Genomic DNA, 11,695 nt, shown 5'->3' with positions numbered 1-11,695 from the left:
TCTCAGCTACTTGGAAGGCTGAGGCATGAGAATCGCATGAACCCAGGAGGCAAGGGTTGCAGTGAGCCAAGATCGCCCCACTGCCCTCCAGCCTGGGTGACAAAGTGAGACTCTGTGCCAAAGTTGTTTCTAGCTAGTAAATATAGAAACAGCTCCAATGTCAAATAAATTTAACTGCAGGACTTCTCAGAGCCTTTAATAAGCTAATGTGCAATTCTTTATGCAAGATAGGGGATAGAGAAAGGAGTTACTTCTCAGGCTTTTAAGACCACAGAGGCTTTGTTTGTGATGAGCATCTCATAGGATTAGTTTTGGGGAACATACTCTGAAGATCCTGCATGAGGGACAAGCTTCCCTAAGCCAAGAGAAGGATGGCAGGAATTGTGCTCTGGCCTGCCTGAGGTTATTCAAACCTTTTCCAGGGCCCAATCTGGTTGCTGGAAAAACCTGCGAAGCTCTGAAGAAATGGGGCTGTGGACAGGGAGTTAAGCTGCGGGTCAAGTTTTCAACTAGCTCCCTGGTACCTTTCTTGCTACGCTGCAGGATCTCATTTGCCTCTTTCAATGTCACGCCTGCTGGAGCCACCACCAGCTCGATCCTTGGTGTCATCACCTGTGGGGCCAGGAACATTTGCCTGCAGGTTGGCAGGTGAGAGAGAAGGAGCCAGGCCTCCCTCTGGTCCCTGGTCACAGGCACCAGTCTGAGGCCCCAGCGTGAGGGTCCTCTCTGCACCCAGCCGTTTCCCTGCCCTGCAGGTACCTCACTGAGGAGGGTGGTGTGGTCCTTCTCAGCAAGAAAGTCGATGTCTCGGGAGGTGACGATGCCCACCAGCTTGCTGCCCATGGTGCCCGTCTCAGTGATGGGGATGCCAGAGAAGCCATGCCGCATCTTGGCCTCCAGCACATCGCCCACAGTGTGCGAGGGGCTCAGCACCACGGGGTCCGTAATGAAGCCCTGTTCAAACTTCTGCGGGCAGAGATGGGGGAGGAAAAGGCTGAAAGAAAGCCCAGGATGATGTCTGGGCTGGCCACAGGGAACAGATGACGTGGCTGTGCCACAGAGAAGCCAGGACCCTCAGTGGGATGAGGAACCAATGGGAAATGAGGGTTTGGCCCCACGACCCCACTGAGAGGAAGGACGCCCAGGGAGTGCGACAGTGCAGGGCTGGCAGGGGAGGCTGGGAGGGCCTCTGAGGTGGGCATTGCCAGGTGGCATCTTGCTGGGGACAGGCCTCATACTTGCCTTGACCTTCCGCACCTCGTTGGCCTGGAACTCTGGGGTGCAGTTGTGGTGAATGAAACCAATACCTCCCATCAGCTGATGTAGAAGGGAAGGGTGGTTAGAGCCGGGGCCCATCTGTCCTTAGCCCTGCCCCTCAACACAGCCCGCCACGGTCAGTTCCCATGCTCTGGAGTCCCCACACAGGTGTGTCACTCACAGCCATTGCAATGGCCATGTCGGCCTCTGTCACAGTGTCCATGGGGGAGGAGATCAGCGGTGTCTTCAGCGTGATCTTCCGGGTCAAGGCTGAGGTCAGGTCCTGAGGATGGAGGCACAGCCCATGTGAAGACTTATCACCCTCTGGACAAACATTCACCAGCTCCTACATATACCCAGCACCAGGACAGGCCCTGGGGACATGGCAGTGAACAAGGTGGATGAGGTCCCTGCTCCTCTAACGGAGCTTATGTTCTACTTGGAAAGAAAGATGACAGACAGGACACATGCTCAAGATGACTTCAGTCAGGATGAATGCTGCAGAGAAAAACAAGAAGGCCAAGTGACCACTGGCAACCAGTTGACTGGGGAAAGCCCCTTTCCTGGGAGGGGACTGGTGGGAGCCGATCGAGTAGAAGTCAGAGAGGCTGTCACTCCCGGCCGAAGGGGCCAAGTGCAAACCTTCCTCAGAGTCCAATTCTTTCGGAGGCACATTTAAGAAAGAAAAAGGAGGACGGCGGAGTGGAGGGCAGGGAGAGGCGCGAGGAAGGTAGGGGCAGCATGCTTGGCCTCAAAGACCATGGCGAGAAGCTCAGATCCGACTCTGAGAGAAGCCATTGGAGGGTCCTGACAGAGACATAATCTAATTTATGTTTCAAAGAAGTCACTCAGGCTCCGACGTGGAGAACGGATTCTGGGTGACAAGAGCTGAGGTGGACGGAGGCGTGGAAAAGTCTTTTAGGCATCCAAGAAAGCAAGTGACTAATGGTCTGCAGCTCAAGAGAGTGGACAGGATTCCAAGTATCCATTTAAAAGCCACCTGCCCATGGAGGTAAGGCCAGAGCACATACCCCTCTGAGGGTAGGGCCAACAGTGGTGGACCCCGGCCCCCAAGACATTTGTGCAGACTTTGCTACATAATTTTTTTTTTAGATTCAAAGCCCCTGAAACCCATCACTGACCCTGGTTCAGAATTCTAGCCCCATGATCTAGAAAACACCACCTTCTCCTCTTACATCATGCCACAGAAGGGCCATAGCCTTCCTGACAGAGGAGGCCACAGGATAGGGAGACCCTCACCAGCCAAGCAGAGGTTTTTCTTTTTCATTTTTTTTTTTTTTTTGAGATGGCGTCTCACTCTGTCGCCCAGGCTGGAGTGCAGTGGCGTGACCTTGGCTCACTGCAACTTCTGCCTCCCAGGTTCAAGAGGTTCTCCTGCATCAGCCTTCTGAATAGCTGGGATTACAGGCACCTGCCATTATGCCCAGCTGATTTTCATATTTTTAGTACAGAAGGGGTTTCACCATGTTGGTCAGGCTGGACTTGAACTCTTGACCTCAGGTGATCCTTTCATCTCAGCCTCCCAAAGTGTTGTGATTACAGGCGTGAGCCACCACGAGCAGCTGATAGGGGTCTTTTCAATCCCTCTCTTCCTAGCAGCCAGCCCAGTGTCTGACACAAAGCCACCATACTCAGCAAACTTTGTTAAACTGAAGAGCTGCACCAAGAAGGCTTCCTTGTTGTCATAAGGGAAACAACCAGAATCATCCGAATTTCTCCCGAAAATCTGTCTGGGTCAGCTCTGGCTACACAGAGGACATGAGCTTCCCTCACACATCAGTGATCCAGGCACACTCAGGCCCTCTGGCCTTTCATGAGAATCAGATCAGAATAAATAGCAATAATAATAGCAACAGAAAACAAATGGGTTTTTTCCCAAAATGCATGTGAATTCATCACAGAATCATGGTACTCTTTCTTGCAATGACTTACACCATCATCACTACCCACCTTGGCTTCTCTGAGAGTATCTTATGTTAATTGTTTATTGATTCAGCTCATTGATGAGCCTCCCCTGGGAAATCAAAGCACTATTTCCTTGTATTTTTTTGAAATGTAACTCTTTCAAATCCTCTTGCCAGTTCTTGCACATTGCAGATCAGTGAACAAGTCTGTCTACCATTTTCAAGTCTCCATAATTTTACTGGTTTCTATCATGCCCTTGTTCAGCAATTCAGACAAAATCCAATCCTTACGGTCTCTATGATAAGACAGCCACTCCCAAGTGCACCCCTCCCAGGCCTCCTCTGAACCTGCCCACAGGCTCTGTCGCTGATATAGAGCAACCCAGCCCTGGACCAGGCCTCACTCAAGACACTCCTGTGTCCCCATAGCTGCCTCTGGCCACATCAGGCATAATCCTTTGATGTCTGCCAGTTTCTCTGGCAACAATAAAGGCTACATCCACCCATTCTGGCTGGGTGAAATCACCCTTGTAATCACAGCATTTTGGAGGCTGAGGTGGGCAGATCACTTGAGCTCAGGAGTTGAAAGCACCCTGGCAAACATGGCGAAACCCTGTCTACACTAAAAACACAAAAATCATCTGGGGGTCTAAACTAAAAACACAAAAATCATCCAGGGGTGGTGGCATATGCCTGTAATCCCAGCTGCACGGGAGGCTGAGGAAGAAGAATCACTTGAACCTGGGAGGCGGAGGATGTAGTGAGCTGAGATCACACCACTGCACTCCAGCCTAGGTGACAGAGTGAGACTCTCTCAAAAAAAGCAGGGGGAGGGGCTACATCCTATCCACACATTCCCAAAAAAAGTCTCTCCACATCTGCCCCTGAGCAAGAAGTCAGCTCTTCCACGGCACATACAGTCCCCTCCCCTTGTCAAAGGAAGATGTACTTACCACCTCATCGGCAATGAAGTCTATGAATCCTGGGAGGATCAGGAAGTCGCTGTGAAGACAGAGAAGTGTTACTAGTGGGGAGGGGTGCCCCAAAGGGGCAGAGCCTGCCATGCCAGAGGAGGCAGCAGGGGCATGCAGAAAAGCCTACAGGAGCAGAGGCTAGAGCCCTCCCGTCCCTACTGCCCCATCAGGAGCTAGAGCTGCCCCAGGAGCTAGAGCCAAAGACAGCGGAAGGTCTGCTGGGGCGCCATCAAGGCAATAGGCCCAAAATATCCACTGCCTTCAGGGCTCGGAGTTTGTCAAGCGACACAGAAGTTCCCATATTGCCACACGCAGCAGACACAGTGCCTGCCTTTGAAAACTTCTCAATCTTGATAGGGAGACAAAATAAGTAAACACAGAGAACAATTTTGTAGCACAGCACAGCATGAACATGACCCAGCACGCCTGGGCTGCTGAGTCACACAGGGCTGGAAACAGCATGGAGGGACCCCAGGGGGCTGAGTGCAGGGCATATTCTGACAGAGCAGGCACTCAACAGAATGGCCAGGATGGGAATGGGGAGGAAAGAGGCCTCAGAGGTGGGATCAGGACACTGGGGCCCCAGCCAAAGGATGGCATCTGCCAACACTAGGGTGGGCCACAGTCACAGCAAACCCCGGAAGGGGAGTGCAGGCCTGTGTGGGTACATCTAGGTGCAAGGCCATAGCTCAGGGCCCCAACCAGCTAAAATCACAGCAGGCCTTGACAGACACACCCAAAAGCAAATATCCCACACTTCAGGAACACTCTGAACTGGGCTAAGCAAAGCAGCAGGCATCCCTAGCGCAGGAAGGAAAAGCCACAGGGTGGAGGGGACTGGGCCGTGAATCTGCCCTAAGGCCTAGAGAAACTCCTAGGCGTTCCCCTAGAAGACTTCAGTGACAACTGTATCAAAGGTAGACTCCCATCTCATCACCAAAGACCAGCAAAGAAACAAAGAATGTCAGCTGCTCCCAGCCTTTGGCAGCCCTTCTTCTGTATAGCAAGGAGGCCAAGGGAGAAACGCTGGAGTCTGGGCCTCCTAGCATTTTCTAGGTATTCTATACACCCCTGGCCTACGGGCGGGCAGGAGGAGACACTCCTCAGGAGTGACTGGGTATCCTGGTGTTTAGGGAAACTGCCCCCCAAGCAGGAGTGCTTACAAGCCAGGGCAGGGCTGGCAGGAGACCATGCTCTTGACTGGCCAGCATCCCCGCTCTGCCCCTTCTGATGCTCTTTCCTGGCAGGGACACAGTCCTGCAGCCAGGAGGCAGAGCTAGTGCCAGTCCTGCAGCAGGCAGGACACCTGGCCTCGGGCCCACGGAAAAGGCAAATGAAGCCAGAGGCAGACGGGTAGGTCTCTGTCCTCCTCCAAAACCCCATGTGGGGTGGGATGAGGGGTGACAGTCACAGAATAATTCACGCCTTGGGAGGGGCACCAGGACCAACCTGTGGGCAGGCAGGGACACAACTGGAAAAAGCGCTGGACTGGACGGTTGGAAAAGGAGCCACCCCAACCACCTGGCTGGGTCTCTGCTAGGGCCACGAGGAAGCAGTTGCCTAAGCTGGGCTCCAGGGACCCTCTGCCCTCGTGGTAAGGCTGGGAGGGGACGTCCTGTACTCACGGATGGGAAAAGTCTCCCCATAACGCCCACATCTCCAGTTCCCACATGCCCCAGAGAGGAGGAAGGGGGCCAGGCCGAGCCCAGATCCGGCCAGAAACGGGTCAGGGCTCTGAGGGCCGCGGTGTCGCCGTGCCACGTCCGTCTGCTCCGGCGCGGGCCTCCTTCCTTCCCGTGCCCAGCCCCCAGCGCCCACAGCAGGCACTCGCACCAGGCCGGGAACGCAGGGGGAGCCGCGCACGTGCAGGGCCGGCCCGGGGGTCGCCGCGCGTGGGTGCGCGCACCGAGGGGTCCGAGCCCCCGCTCTTACTTGTAGGTGAGGCCGTCGGCGCTGGCGAAGAGCTGCTGCGCGGTGAGCCCGTCCTCGGGCACGTAGCCGGTGCCGCCGCTGATCAGGTAGTCCGCCATGCTGCCGCGAGACCCCGCGACCCGACATAAACACCCGCGCGGCCGCCAGCCGCTGCCGCCACCGCCGCCGCCGCCGCTGCTGGTGACGCCGCGCCGCGGCCACGCTGCCGCCGGGGGCCAGGCGGGCCGGGGGCGGGGGCTGCGGCAGCGGCGGGGCGGGCCAGGGCGCCGCCTTCTCTTCCCTCTCCTCCCGCCCCTCCGGCCCCTCCTGCGGAGACAGCTCCGCCCGCGCCGCACAAAGGGCCCCGCACACCCGGGCCCTGCCGCCGCAGCGCGCACGCCCCCAGTCGCCTGCAGTGGCCTCGCGACCCAGCCAGCCCGGACTGGGGAGGAGGTGGGGCTCGCGGGGAAGAGGACGGGGCCAGGCCAGGACACGCCCCCTCCTCCGCTCCACTACCAGTCTCCCGGGACCCCTAGCAGAGGCCCCACCCCACCCCCGAGTTCTCCCCCAGCCTGGGCCACCCACTTTGCCTTTCTCCCCAGGGTACCTCTCACACGGTTCTGCCGTTCCCCAATCCCAAGTACTCTTCCCCAGCCCTGATCAAGGCCCGGAGCCCTAGGAAACCGGTCTGGGCTCTCAGCTCCCCCGCACTAAGGACTTTGAGGTTGGACCGCTATCCGACGTCCCTCCTAGGGAGCGGGTATTCTTCACAATGACACTCATTGACCTTTGGGTGGCCTTGGAGCCGTCTGCAGTTTACAAAGCATTTTTCATAAATGATTACATTAATTCCACAATCTATTAATTGCAAAGTATTGGGTACCCCATTCCCTTGACAGGCAAAATCTACAGTTCGGAAAGGGAGGGAGGGGTACTGCTTCTGTACCCCTGTCTCCGGCAGAGAAAATGTTGTTGGTACCAGGGCTTTTAATCTCAGAGAGCAGTTTGTTATTTGGGAGGGTCCTGCAGTGAGCGGGAAGATGAAGGAGGATCATAAGCATGGCTTAGGCAAGTGTGCATACAAATAAGGACGGGGCTAGGGAACTTCTGAAAAATCCCCAAAGCAGAAGTTGGTGGCCCTGGGTACCCAGAAGGATCCTGATTTCTACACGGGGGCAGTGACTGGGTAGTAGATTGATTTGCATGGGGAAAGGGGGGGATGGCAGGATGCCACCCTTCCCTCTTATGGGACCAGAACTCCTCCCTGACCAAGAGCAGGTTTCCCCTACCCAGACTCCACAGCCTCCTCCCTGTGTCCTCCTAGGTCTCCCACAGCTCACTTGGGAAGATGACAATAAGGTGGCATGGGACACAGTCCCCTCCCTGGTAGAGTGGCTGGCTGTGGCCCTGGGAGGCTGGGTTTGTTTACTTCTCAGCAGTGTGGTGGCAGCCAGGCCCAGGGGAGGCTTGGCCTCCAAGCCATGAGGTTCCCTGGGATGCCCAGCCTCCCTCATTGATGCCACCGGGACCCTGCCAGGAAAACACAGACTGTTCCATCTGTGTGCAGATGGGAGGCTGGGGCCAGCTTGCCAGCTATGCCTGGGAAGCACCTCTGAACCTTCAGCACTCACGGGCTCACGAGGTGTGCCCAGGCCACTTGGGGGACCAGGGGAAAGTCCTGAGGAGCACCAGCACTAGGACCTTTCACTGACCACGTGGAACAGAGCAGTGAGACCAGCCAGAGAAAGTGCCTGACCATTCAGAGCTGTTCTGGGGTACCTTTCTGGCCACAGAAGAACAGAGCTATCATGCCAACTGCAGGCACGGAGCAGAGACCACCCCAGTGGTCGCTCTGGGTCACTGGGTCACTAAGCGACCTGCTCTTGGTCTCTATCCCCTACAGTATGGGTCAGGAAAGGCTAGAGTACTATTCAGGGTTCAATCAGAGCCCGAGGCCGAGGAGAGCAGCTGGATTTGACCATATCAGGTGACCTTTACTGTGACATCTGCCCCAGCCTAGAACTCTGGGACCCAAGGGAGGAGGCTGCCTGGCTGAGGCATGGGGAGGGTCACCTTCCCAGTGATTACAGACTTCATGGCCCCACTCCCCTCTCCTGCTCCCCAACTCGCCTCCCACTTTGACCTGTGCCGGGCTCCTCATCACTCTAAGCTGCTGGGCTCAGCCCTGGGTTAGGCTGTGCTTTTCCAGAGACTCCGCTAATCCACCCCCAACCCCCGCTCTCCTCCACCCTCTTCCTGATCTTCCCCAGCTGCTTCCTCCATGGGGAGGAGACACCGAGGAAACCAGTGAGCCGCCGCAGCCAAGGAAGGGCTGTTGTCCCCTGAGACCCCCACCTAGCAGCTGTGGGGATAGGACGTCAGGTCCAAGTCCTTTTCTCAGGGTAGCAAGGTAGCAGTGCTCAGCTGGGTACAGAGGTCCAGGCAGGGAGCCCCAAAGGCTCTGTCTGGCCTGGGGCTGTTTGAATGAACAAGATTTCAAAATACTCTTGAGGGGAAGATGGGGGAAGGGGAGAAGAGGTTATAACATTAGCACTGTTGAGCTAGGACGGGGGCATAGCCTGTCCAAGTTCAAGCCGGAGAGCAAAAACACGGGATTCGCCAGGCGCGGTGGCTCACGCCTATAATCCTAGCACTTTGGGAGGCCGAGGCGGGTGGATCACGAGGTCAAGAGATCGAGACCATCCTGGTCAACAAGGTGAAACCTCGTCTCTACTAAAAATACAAAAATTAGCTGGGCATGATGGTGCGTGCCTGTAGTCCCAGCTACTCGGGAGGCTGAGGCAGGAGAGTTGCTTGAACCCAGGAGGCGGAGGTTGCAGTGAGCCGAGATCGCGCCATTGCACTCCAGTCTGGGCAACAACAGCAAAACTCTGTTTCAAAAAAAAAACAAACACGGGATTCAAACCCAGGACTGCTCACAGAATCCTGTCCTCTTCCCACAGCTCCAGGTTGGTGAAGGCAGGTGGAGGTCTGGCCAGCAGGTTTTGAATCTCACTACACCACCTGGCTGGGGCTCAGGTTTACACAGGCTCTCTGAGCCAATGTGGGGGATGTGGGTGGGGTTGGAGTGGGGGTAGGGATGGCCCATTGATGCAGAACTGCAATTTGGAGAAGGGATGCACTCACATGGCTTGGGCCTGAGCCCTGAAACAATATGTTAGCAATCCCTGCTCTAACCAAGCCCTGACTCCATCAAGCCCCAACCGGCTCCTTCAGCCCCTGTGGCCCCTCCCCATCACCCTGCTGCTTGAAGCCCAGGAGCTGGATTTTTAGGGTGGGAGAAAGTCTGGGGGTTGCCTAAGCCTGAGTCAATTCTAGAGAGACAGCCTGCCCGCACAGGAGGGGACTAACGCAGCAGACCACTGCCCAGGAGCCCCTTAAGCCATTAAAAGTTCTTACATAAGCGGCCAGCCCCTGGGCAGAGCTGCCGGGCTAATTCCCCCAGACCGCCCCCCCAAACCCAGCTGTCAGGTCACCTCCCCAAGCTGCTATACACCAGCAGATGGGCAGAGAAAGAAGTCCAAATCCTCTGGACCGGAAGGACAGTGGGATTGCATTTCAAGCTGCGATACAATCCAGAGATTAGCTGCTGTCTTCTTTTCAGCCAGTCCCCCTGGGGCCCAGCTCACTACCCTACTCTTCCTCCAGCGACCCTCCTACCCCGACAGACCCCAGCACGGGGGCCTGCGTCTTCCGAGAGACCTTGAGGTGAGCTGCCCTGGCAGCCTCATCAGATCTCACTGCATGGTGAGGAGGGAGAGTGTCCTCGCCTAGCCCTGCGAAGGCGATCCATCTGGACACCTGCACCTGCCAGTAAGACCACTGAAGATAGTTCTAGGAGGAAACAGCTAAGGAGGGGTAAGCAAGTCGGACAGGGACTCCAACAAGCACTGTTTGAACCCCAGGGGCTGGAGCCACCTGAACAGGGTGTCGTCGGGTGTATAGCGAGGTCCAATCTAGGGCTAAGATTTTAGGAAACGTTTTGACGACCTGCTTCCTCTCCTCTGCTCCCCAGTGCAACGAAGCACCTAATCCTTAGCACAGTGCCCGCCTGGATCCCCCAACCAAAGCCGAGAACGTGGCGTTTCGGAAAGTTGGAGGCTGAGGCGGTAAGAGGGAAAGGGTGTGTGGGGCCTGCCCCTCCCCTCCCCCGCATCGCCGCCGGGTTCCCAGAGCCGCCGCGCCCTCCTCGGCCGCCCGCCCCGGATGCGCCCCGCGCGCTCTGCCCTGGGCGTCACCTCTCCGGCTCGTAGCCGGCCTGCAGCAGTCGGGCGCTGTACCGCTGCGCCGCCGTCTCGTGTCCCGGGTGTTGCCGGGCTCCGGTCTCCGGAACGGCGGCGGCTCCGCCTCCCTGCAGCGGTAGCGGAATGAGCGGCCCCTCCATGCGGAGGCCGCAGCTCAGGGCGGGCGGGAGCCTCTCCGCCTGGAGGCTCCCCCGGCCCCGGCTGGGCAGTGAGCGCAGCCCGATCGGGTCCCGGGGAGGGGCGGGACCGCCGGGGCGGGGCCTCGTGCCGGGGGCGGGGCCGGGGAATCCGGGAGTCGACTGGGCTCCGCCCTGGGCTCCCAGCTCTCCTCCGCGCCGCCAAGCGGATGCCTAGATTCGGTCGGTCTCTCCCATCCCGGATTCAGCGAGGGTATATCGGGGAATAAGGGGCAGAGGTGTCCCCACACGGGTGGAACTGGAAAGGACTCTGTCCCTTCCCTGCTGTCCGGACCTTCCAGTGTCTCGAGGCCCCTTCTGAGGAAAACCAGAAGAGGACAGGAGCGGGCCGCCGGAGGCAGGGCTTCTCCTCGCGTCTCGGATCCGCTCCTCTGCTGCACGCCGACGGTGCCAGGTCTCCTGGAGCGCCTCCTACCCGCCGGCCGCAGACCTCCCGCGCTGGGGCGAGAGGTGGGGCACTCTCCATCTGCCTGTGCCTGCTCGGCCGGCCCCACGTTCGAGAGCAGGGAGAGAGATTTCCATAGCCTGTCATCTGCCAGGGGACGAACAGAACAGACAAGGCTGCGGGCTCCTTAAGGAACAGGACCTTGCCTCGTGGTGGAGGTACTTTGCCTTGTGATGTTACCCCGTAACAAGGGAGGGGGGCAGAGCAATGTACTCCAGCTTGTTTGTCCACTTCTTAGAAAGCGCACTTTTTCCTACTGTTATCATTGTGAACAGTGATTGAACACCTACCAAAACTGGCAAAGAAATGTTAAGACTCCCTGCCCTCAGGCAGTTTATTTCAGGAGACAGAGTAGACGAAAATAAACAGCTGACAATTCTCATGCCATGTACAGATGGTCCTCGACATACAATGGTCGACTTATGATTTTTCAACATTACAGATGGATTTATCCAGAAGTAGCCCCATCTTTAAGTAAGTCGAGAAGCATCTGGACTTTTAAACGAAGTCTGACAAGTCTGAGGGAATAAATGGTAAACACTACGTGATTGGGGGGTGCTAAAGATGTATTAGGGGTCAGACTTTCAGCTTCTATTTTTTTTTTTTTTTTTTTTTGATACGGAGTCTCACTCTGTCACCAGGCTAGAGTGCAACTCCTGGGCTGGGTTCAAGAGATTCTCCTGCCTCAGCTTCCCAAGTATCTGGGATTGCTGGTGCCCGC

General features: G+C 56.8%; 1 protein-coding gene and 1 long non-coding RNA gene across 12 annotated transcripts in view; one reads left to right on the top strand and one right to left on the bottom strand.

The window, feature by feature from the left end:
- Nucleotides 1-11,081, bottom strand: part of IMPDH1 (inosine monophosphate dehydrogenase 1) — an 18,714-nt gene extending 7,633 nt beyond the window's left edge. For 3 of the 11 annotated variants that reach the window (XM_032276059.1, XM_032276060.1, XM_032276061.1), the window contains exons 1-8: nt 10,804-11,081; nt 10,327-10,439; nt 6,089-6,187; nt 4,136-4,184; nt 1,439-1,540; nt 1,243-1,317; nt 760-966; nt 525-612 (exon numbers count right to left, since the gene is read on the bottom strand). In XM_032276059.1, coding sequence (XP_032131950.1) covers nt 525-612; nt 760-966; nt 1,243-1,317; nt 1,439-1,540; nt 4,136-4,184; nt 6,089-6,187; nt 10,327-10,439; nt 10,804-11,061 — 991 coding nt within the window. In that variant the 5' untranslated portion in view covers nt 11,062-11,081. Of the gene's footprint in view, nt 1-524; nt 613-759; nt 967-1,242; nt 1,318-1,438; nt 1,541-4,135; nt 4,185-6,088; nt 6,294-6,652; nt 8,685-9,858; nt 9,937-10,326; nt 10,571-10,803 lie in introns of those variants that run through there. The other 8 variants (XM_032276069.1, XM_032276067.1, XM_032276062.1 and 5 more) reach the window with 8 other exon arrangements.
- Nucleotides 9,597-11,379, top strand: LOC116550213. The gene is made up of 2 exons (XR_004268276.1): nt 9,597-9,946; nt 10,811-11,379. It is a non-coding gene; the product is annotated as an uncharacterized LOC116550213 (long non-coding RNA).
- The last annotated feature ends 316 nt before the right edge of the window (nt 11,380-11,695 follow it).

The sequence above is a fragment of the Sapajus apella genome, unplaced genomic scaffold, assembly GCF_009761245.1.
Source record: "Sapajus apella isolate SASKATOON/1434 unplaced genomic scaffold, GSC_monkey_1.0 scaffold7, whole genome shotgun sequence".
Classification (NCBI taxonomy): domain Eukaryota; kingdom Metazoa; phylum Chordata; class Mammalia; order Primates; family Cebidae; genus Sapajus; species Sapajus apella.
This window is presented reverse-complemented; position numbering and strand designations above follow the sequence as displayed.